The 9,855-nt window shown below is 45.1% G+C and overlaps 1 protein-coding gene across 1 annotated transcript in view; it reads right to left on the reverse strand.

Moving 5' to 3' along the window:
* fgf11b (fibroblast growth factor 11b) overlaps nt 1-9,855 on the reverse strand; it is a 39,127-nt gene that overhangs the window by 10,677 nt on the left and 18,595 nt on the right. Inside the window, exons 2-3 of the mRNA XM_012829970.3 lie at nt 7,417-7,527; nt 3,924-4,027 (exon numbers count right to left, since the gene is read on the reverse strand). Of these exons, the coding sequence (XP_012685424.1) occupies nt 3,924-4,027; nt 7,417-7,527 (215 nt within the window). The remainder of the gene's footprint in view (nt 1-3,923; nt 4,028-7,416; nt 7,528-9,855) is intronic.

Raw genomic sequence — 9,855 nt, forward strand, 5'->3', positions numbered from 1 at the left:
GAGGAAATCATTGTAGCATTAAATGAAGAAATAATGTTGCGGCTCGCCTACCCCACCTTATGTCTTGAAACTATCACATATTTCTAAGCAACAGTAAACAAAACCAGGAGCCTGCTATCGAAACAATGTAAAAAACGGAGAGTAGGCAAATACTCGGTATAATGTTTTAATGAGATCTTAAGATAGCTTACGGTTTATCACTTTTGGCTTGGGTTCTCGCACAACTTAAATCCCACAGGCACACCCAAATTAATATTTCTGGCTACGCCACTGACACAGACACACACACACACACACACACACACACACACACACACACACACAGACACACACACACACACACGCACACACACACACACACACACATACACACACACACACACACACACACACACACAGCACACACACACACACACCACACACACAGACACACACAGACACACACACATGCATGAGAATAGAACACGCAAGACATTACAGGCATAATCACGCACGCACACACACACACACACACACACACACACACACACACACACACACACGCACTCACACGTACATGCCGCCACACACATTCGCACATTCAAATCATAAGCCCTACATTTTCATAAACATTCAAATAGCATTACATAACTGTAAACCGTGCACCAATGTATATTAATATAACACCTTCACATTCCTTCTTGATTCCTAATGTGTCAGTAATGAGGTCATGGATGCATTTTAAAAGCTCTCTTAAGGTAGGTGCTCTCAGACTAAACACACCCTCTGTCTCATCCTTTCACAGGAAAAAAACATCCAGAGGGCAATTTCAATCATCTTATCAAAACTAAAGCTGCATGTAATTGGACCTTAACGATGTGCCCGTTAATCTTCTGCATAAATAGGGACCATTATCCCCAGAGACGCCGCAAAGACACAAGTCGAGAAGGGATCGTCGTGGAGGGAGGGGGGCAGGTCAGGGGGAAGCAGGCGATACTGCAGAGTGACAAGAGGACAGGAAGGAGAAGAGGAAGGCAGAGTGGTACCTGGAAATCCTAAGGACGACAACAACATGCCATAGGACACAGAGGCTTAAGATGAGGAGAATAGCGGAGAATTAAAAACAGGCAGGGCAGAGAGAGAGAGAGAGCGGAGGGGCGTTTGAAGGGCGAAACAGAGGGAAAAACAAGGAAGATAAGGAGCGATTTCCGGAAGGGAAGGTCACAGGGGACAGGATGGACACGAGGAGAGGACGCGAAGGACGGAGAGACGATTCAAAGGAGACTGGGTTGTGTGTGTGTGTGTGTGTGTGTGTGTGTGTATGTGTGTGTGTGTGTGTGTGTGTGTGTGTGGGGGGGGGGGGGGGGGTGGGGGCTGGGGGGGGTATATAGGACAAAGGAGAAAGAGAGGGAGAGAAAGTGACAGGGGCAGACAGAGATAGGGAGGGGCGAGAGGGAGGCATAGAGAGAAGGAGAGAGAGGAAGAGAGAGAAAAAGAGAGAGAGGGAGAGAAAGTGATATGGGAGAGAGAGATAATGACGGGAGGGAGAGAGGGAAATAGAGAGGGAGAGGGAAGAAGAGAGAGAAAAACAAGAGAGAAAGAGAGACGGAGAGAGAGAAAAGAATGAGAGAGATGGAGAGAGAGAAGCGGGGATGCCCTAGCGCATGCCATGCTGCAGAGAGCCACAATGATCCATTGCGTGAAGAAGAGAGTGAGTTCCCTTTAAACCAAATAACGCTCTCCACTTCTGCCGAGAAAATCCCCTCATTTCTTAGTTCACAGAGAGGCAAAAGACAAAAGCTCTCTCTCTCTCTCTCAGCCCTGAATTCTAATCTCCAGCTTTGGGATATTCTGTCAACACCCCTCCCTTCCTCCCTCTCGTTTCTCTCTCTCTCTCTGTTCACTCACTCTCACTCTCTTCTCTCACTCTCTCTTTCCTTGTCTTGCTCTCTCTCAACCCCCCCCCCCCTCCCCACCTCACACAAACACACACACAGAAAGAGTCACATGCAAACATACACACACACACACACACACACACACACACACACACTTATCATGGCTTGCATGCTCAACACATCACACTTCAATACTGCATACATTAACCCTCACTTTGTCATTTTGCCATAATTGTAAACGTCTCTGCCATGCTCCGTGCAGGGACTGTGTAAATAACCCTTTTCACCTTGCGTGCCAATGTGGCACCTCTCAGCCTTACTCAACATCAAACGCTGCCCGGGTAATTGGTCACACTGCACAAGGCTAATCCCTTGTTGTTACTGCTTATTTGGGAGCTAAATCAAACCAACAGGGGACTCTGTAACCTTAAGTGCTTAATGGAAACCTACACTGGACCCTGGGTTAAAGGCAGCACGTGTCACGCTAAAACAGAGGGAGCAGGCTATTAGGAAGTTATCATGACTTCAGAATTTCCCCTGGAATGCTCTAGATTCCAGCTCGGAATGTTCCGGATTCACGTGGATTACTCCCTTCCTGAAGCAGGAGATGCATTTGCTGTGCAACTGAGCTTATTCCTTTAAATAACACAAAGGTGTTGATTTAGTGTTAATGTCCCATGTTATTAATGGCAGATGGACTTCAGTGAGATGGCTGTAGAGTATTTGTTTATAAACTATAAAGAATGGAAGGGACATGATGTAGAGATAAGAACAAACCCTCTAATTACTGAACTTTTAGCACCAGGGACACTGCTGAGAACACACACACACACACACACACACACACACACACACACACACACACACACACACATTCACACATTCACACACACACAGCCATGCATGCATACAGAGAAATACACTCACACGGGTTAATTTGTGTGAACTCCCACTAGTACACATCCACACACTAGGGAAAACCAACACACACAAAACACGCCAATATTCTATAACATTAAAACACACTACATCATCATCACCACCACAAACAACAACACCAACAACAGCCACAACCAGTGAGCCATGCTCCCTCTGAGACCGCGGATCATACTCTCTATCCAGATCTATTCAATTCAGTCGCATTTGTGAGGCGCTTGTTCACAAAGGGCATTACCACAAAGCAGCTTAGCTGAGTTCCTGTGCCCCTCGAAACAGCAATCTCTCTGTGACAGCTCCAAGAGGAAAAACCTCTATGGGATTTCTAAACTTTATCCCTCACAATGACCCTAATAATGGCCGCGTCCAAGGAATCATCCAAATGGATGTCTTACTTTGCCGGGGAGTCGAAAGCGCACTGTGGCCTCTGGCTGTAGGCTCTAAAAGTAATCACAGGCAACATCCGTCTCCATTGTCGTTGTCATCACTGCTTTTGTTAACATTGTGGTTCAACTACATTTATCTTAGTTTGTATGAAACTTCAAACAGTGGGTATTGTAACAAAGAAACCATAGAAGCCATGCCCTAATTCTCCACAATAGGCCTATAGCAGCAAAGAAAAATCGTAAATAATGGATGAAAAATTCAGAACTTAACATCACATTCATCATCATCATCATCATCATCATCATGGTCATCATCATTATAGCCACTGCCATTATTATACATGAATAATACAAAATAGTTCATCAGAGGCAATGGTATATGGGAGCTATAACATACTATGGATGTTGCTAATGAAGTAGATATGGAAATTGTACCACTGTAGCATGCAATGTGTCATAATGGGGATTTCCGATTGACCGCGTTCTAAACAAATGGTTGGTATTATTGTTTTTGGCATAATGATAATCATCATCATCATCCTCGCCATGGTCATCATCACCAATCATCATCATAGATCTTGCCCTCATGATCAAGAAATAATCAATGATCAAGAAATGTATCAGTATCACAGTATCACAGCATTATCAGCATCATCATTGTTATGATTCACATGATTCATCTTCATCATAATCAGGTTGACCAGAGACACAGAGGGAGACTCACCGACGTGTAGAGGAACCCCTCGCTGTTCATGCCCAGGTAGAGCCCAGTCTTCGCCCCCTGGATCGCCACTATCCGCAGGCCCACTGGAATCAAGTTGAACTGTGCTGCCGGGCAGAAAGAGAGAAAAAAAAAGAGAGAGAGAGAGAGAGAGAGAGAGGGAGAGAGAGAGAGAGAGAGAAGGAGAGAGAGAGGGAGAGAAAGAGAGAATAAGAGAGAGAGAGAGAGAGAGAGAGGGAGATAGAGGGAGAGAGAGAGAGAGAGAGAAGGAGAGAGAGAGGGAGAGAAAGAGAGAAGAAGAGAGAGAGAGAGAGAGAGAGAGAGAGAGAGAGAGAGGGATGACAGGAGACACAGTCAGCCTTTCTCTACGCACATGTACTCGTGTCAAACACCAGTCAGCCAAGGAGAAGCGGGGAGGATTTCCTGGGGCCCGACCCGGAGTAGCCCTGGCACCATCACTCTCAGCTGACAGGGGCCGCACGACTGAGGGGCCCCCAGAGAGCTGCTGGTGGTGGTGGTGGGGGGGAGGTGTGGGTGTTGTGGTGGTGGTTGTCATGAGGATGGGGATGCTGATGCAGGCGCCGAGGGAGAGAGGCGCCGTGATCACCACGCTGCTTCAATTTTCATTACGCTCTGCACCTGTCAAACTTGTCATCCCCAACCGCACTGAGAGCAGGACCCCACCCCAAGAGGATAGGAGAATAAAGAGAGGGAGATGACAGAAAGATGAAGAGGTGTAAGATGGAGAGAGAAAGAGAGAGAGAGAACGAGAGAGAGGGGAAGAGATGGAAAGCAGAAGAGGAGAGAGGGAAAAGAGAGCAAGATAGACAGAGACAGGAAGAGAGAAAAAGAGCAAAGAGAAGAAAAGTGCAAAGCGAAGAAGTGAGGGAATGAGAGAGTTGGTGAGAGAGGGAGAGAGTGTGGGAGAGAGAGAGAGAGTGTGTGACAGAGAGAGAGAGTGTGAGAGAGAGAGCAAAGAGGGAGAGAGAGCCAAACACCAAAGAGAGAGCGCACAGGAGTAAATGACAGCCACATGAAATGGAGTCGTGACGGAAGTGAACGGGAAGCAGTGGGGGGAAGGGGGAGGAAATGCATGAAAAAAAGATGGAGATGACAGGAGATAGAGGGAACATGAGACATGGAGGAAGAAAGAGTACTTAGTGAGCCTCTCCGTCCTCTGTTTGTACTCTGATGAATCTCCCACAATGAGCCCTGCCACTACAGTGAAATTCACCCTGAATCCTCTCAGCATAGCCTTCACCTCGGGCCCCCGAGAGAGAGGCTTTGAAAGGGGCTGCATCTAAACTGTTCTTTTTTTGAGGAGTAATTACTGTACACATGTAATACTAACGCAACTAGACGAGTGTGAAGACATTTAAATGCTTCTCTGCAGTGCCCTCAGTCAAAGTACAAAGACATGCATGTAATACTATGCAAGAATGAAGACATAGTTTTACACATGCTAGCATCCACGCTCCTCCGGCTTTGAACACATGTCATTTGCGGTTCTTTGATAGCTTTCTCGGTGCCATGTTCTTCTGTTCTCCTCTCATGTTCTTCTGAACCGATCTTTCTCCCCCCCTCTGCCTCATTTTTTTCTGCTATTTCTGAGCCTGGTGCGACATACACGACAGTAACGGTACTAACTCCATTTCAGAACCAGCTGTCATTTATTACATGTCGCATTATGGTTGGTTTTCTATGTAATAGAATCAAAATGGCACAGATAATCTGTTACCAACCTTTACTTAATTAGCTTATTGTTGTCAAGAATATCCATTACCTACCCACATCCATCCATCCATCCATCCATCCATCTATCCATAATCTCTCCATATCTATCACTCATGCTCCTGTCCTTTCTCTCCTCCTCTGTCCTCCCAGCTTCTTTGTGAATTGTCCTGTTTGTCATTTGGCAGACTCTATTGGGTTCTCAGGGCTGGGCTTTGTGCCTGTAAATGCAACTCAGCAGCTCCCGTACTATGCCATGTATAATAAGAAGAGTGACAGGCCAGTTACGAACAGTGTTGTGCAACATGGCTGTTGCTGTTGCTGTTGCTGTTGCACATTGTTTAGCATTAAATATGTCTTTTCTATATCTTAAATCCTTACCATAATTTATTTCTTATTGTTGGACGTTTTGTGATGGTGTTCTACACAAGCTTGTACATAACTGTGATCCTGTCACAATCAGCAACCTAGTGCTCTTGTCTTCAACCTCTAAGTGATAAGATTGATGTCCAGTGATTTGATAGTGTCATGTGAATATTAGCAGTAATTGTCATGACAGGTTTCAGAATTTCAGATGCCATAACAGCTTATGTCGTATTCTATTAAGCTGTCATAGCATCATACTGTTATGACAACGTCTGATTATGGTGATTTGAAACTGTTACATCACTGGTCACTCAGTGTCATAACTCCTCCATCTACCATGACACGTTAATGACATGGTCATGTTCAAATCAAGTGTAGCCCTCTTCGCAAGTCTTCCTAGATGTAGATCTGAAGGTGCAGACAGGAAGCACATCCGAATAGAAAAATGTTCTATGTCAGACAGCATTTCTCTTTTAGTTTAACTATGTTTACATAGGCTGGCCTGCAGTGAACCTGACTACAGAGAATAATCCTTAAATACACATATTATTAAACAGTAGTTAATCACCAAACACCATGTGTCCACATTCACCACGAACAACTACTCTCTGTCTGTCTCTATCTCTCCCCCACTCCCTCTCACTCTCTCTGTCCCTCTGTCAACCCGCCCAGAATCCCCCCACACACACATCGGATCAGTGCATATGAAACACAGCTGTTGCTGTTGTACCATGCTGAAGGTTAGATGGACAGGTGGCAGGATAGTGTTGATCTGCCATGACCTGAGCCCAGCTCATTCAATCAGCCACCCACACACCCTCACACACAAACACGCACACGCACACACACACACACACACACACACACACACACACACACACACACACACACACACACACACACACACACACACACAAACATATACAGAAAACACACAACAACACACACACCGTCCAGCCAGGACCAACAGCCAGCAGTGCTAGACCACTGAGGTCAGCTTTAGCAAAATGGGCTTTTAACTGGAGCTGATGACCTGTGTCAGGGTGTAATACAGCTGGCCAGTCTCCAGTCAGCACGGCCACACGCCAAGCCACAGCTCTCCGATTAATTATCGTACAGAGACCGCATGTCACACCAACAGCACAGAGAGAGAACGGGAGAGAGAAAGAGAGAGAGAATGGGGGAGGGGGTGATAGAGAGGGGGAGGGAGGGAGGGAGGGAGAGGGATGGAGAGGAAGAGTCAAAAAGAGAGTGTTGAGGAGGCTCATGGAAGTTTATGAGGATGTATTGTGATGGAGTTAAGGAATTATAGCTGTGTACTGTTCATACATAAACATAAACATAAACATAAACATAAACACACACACTATCACACACACACACACACACACACACTTACAGAAGGAGCTGCTCTCGTCCCTTGTGCCGTCCATAGTTCCGTCTGGCTGCATCTGGAGGTAGTACCCGTGCTGGCTGTATAGACGGGTAACAATGCCTTTGAGCTGAGGCTCTGCAGAGAAATAACAATATCAAGAGGTTAATACCGGTGTGTGTGCGTGCGCATGTCTGTATATGTGTGTGTGTGTGTGTATGAGAAATAGAGAGCATTGTCTATGTTTGTGTCTGCTTTTGTGTGTCTCCTTTAGTAACTGTGTGTTTGGGAGTGTTGGTGTCTGCATTTATAAGATTGTGTGTCTGTGTTTGTGTGTGTTGTGTATCATCTGAGTTTGTTTGCGTTTTTCTGTCAGTGTCTGTCTGTCTGTCTATCTCTCTGTCTCTCTCTCTCTGTATCAGGGACAGAGAAGTAGAGAGAGAATAGTGGCAGAGAACAAGAGAGAGAAAGGGGCGAGCGAATGAGAAAATAAGAGCAGAAGACAAAAGCGAGAGAAAAGTGACAGTCCCCTGAGAGTGCACGCATGTCGGTGTGTGGGAGAGCGCTTCAGGCTAGAGCCGGGTTAACACTGAGGGTCTGTCAGGAGCTGCTCAGCACAGGCCACATTAACATAACCCACGCCAGCCGCCGCTCCACTTCTACTCAAGCAGGTGAGTCTGCTCACAGGGCTCAGGATCGGACTGCTTTGATGGTGAGGGGGAGAAGCAGAGACGTGCTTGTAGATGATGCCAGGAAACAGGTGGTGGTGTGTCTGCTGCAGGAAAGTTTTTAACTATTAGAAAAGTAGGGAGGTCAGTAAAAGTTTGTTTTGGACCATTGCTATGAATGTTAATGCCCTAATTCACAAGTAGTACGTTTTTGAAATTGTATTTATTTAATGGCAAAGGAGGACATGAGGTTTGTGGAACAAATATTGAGATAAAAACCCAATCGATACATTTCACATTTCAACATTTCACAGTGCCCATTCCAAGATCGTTGGGTTATGTCTGGATTGACATTTGTGCTCATTTTCTAAACGTCTCAACATTGACCTCACCTACCTACATTTATTTTTCCAAGGAGTAAGGATAGTGCAATGGAAGCCTTCATAACTACGTTTTCTTCTATAATCCTACACGTCCCTGCCCATTCCTTCAGATGCCCTGTCAGCTAATTAGGCCTGGCAACACTGGTCCAACCCATCATGACTTATAATTAAGGATGTACATGTTCCAGACCATTTCAAGCCAATCAGTTTAACAGACCTCAGTATGTGAAATATTAAGATTTGCACTCCTGAAGACTTTTCACTGACCAGCTGGTTGCCTACAGACTCCATCTCTCCAGCTCTGTATTTGCCTAAACTATAGTCTGGAAGCTCTCAGGTGCAATGATCTTGGTCTTATGATCCTTCTCCCTGGGCAGACTGTGCTCTTAAAGAATTTAGAAAAGGACTGCTGCAATTTGATTGTTTATTTTATGAAAGGCTATTGATGTTCTCATGGATATATGTTCTGAAACATGAGAAAATAATTGAAACCCTTTCCTGAGGGAAATCACACGGCTCTTCATTGGTAATTGGGTTTGGTAAGTGCACCATAAGCCGGTCCAGTTACTGTCACTGTACGCACCCATAACTCATCCCCCCAAAAACCCAAACAAATCTGAATCAAGGCTGCCCAGATCGCAATGAACCCAGTGAAAATGGCCTGTCCATACATGGAACCACTCAGTCCTATCGATCCTGTATGGATCACTATGAGTTTGCAGGGACTCGTTTCACATACCCATATGAAAGAAACCCGTTTTGAGATCAGGCTGGAAAATGTTGTGGTCTAGAAATGCTAATAATGTCCTCTCTCTCTCTCATCTGTCCACTTGAGCAGCGTGAGTCGCATGTCACTGACTCACTAGTCACCCGTCACCACAGCAGCGCAGTATTCTTAAAGCCGATTTGCGTAGCCAAGAGCAAACCTAATACTACGTCATAACCATTGTTAAAACAGCTGTTTCAAAACTGCATTCCATAAAGCCTCCTTACTTACTTCTATAACAGGAAGTAGAAATACAGCTAAGCAGCTAAATTAATTCAGCACTTTCTGTGGAAAAACGTATGTGTATGTGATATGCTTTTGAGGAATGTGTGTATTATGTGTCAGTGCAACACAAATCAAATAACATACAGTATTTATACACATAACATCACAATCATGTGATCAAGAAGCAGAGATCTATACGACTTTGTCCTCCAGATGTCATATATATCCAGAAGGGGAATTATATTTGATCATTGTGTAATGGTTTGCCTGTTTCATTAGCCCCTTAAAACACCTCACAATTTACAGACAAATCGACTTCTCTCAAAATACAAGGCTGCAAAGTCATTGCCTGCTTCATTGAGCAGAACTATTTGCCCGAATTCCTTTGTAACATCAATTTCTTTCTAATTGACTCAAGCCAAGG

The sequence above is a fragment of the Clupea harengus genome, chromosome 8 (assembly GCF_900700415.2).
Source record: "Clupea harengus chromosome 8, Ch_v2.0.2, whole genome shotgun sequence".
NCBI lineage: Eukaryota > Metazoa > Chordata > Actinopteri > Clupeiformes > Clupeidae > Clupea > Clupea harengus.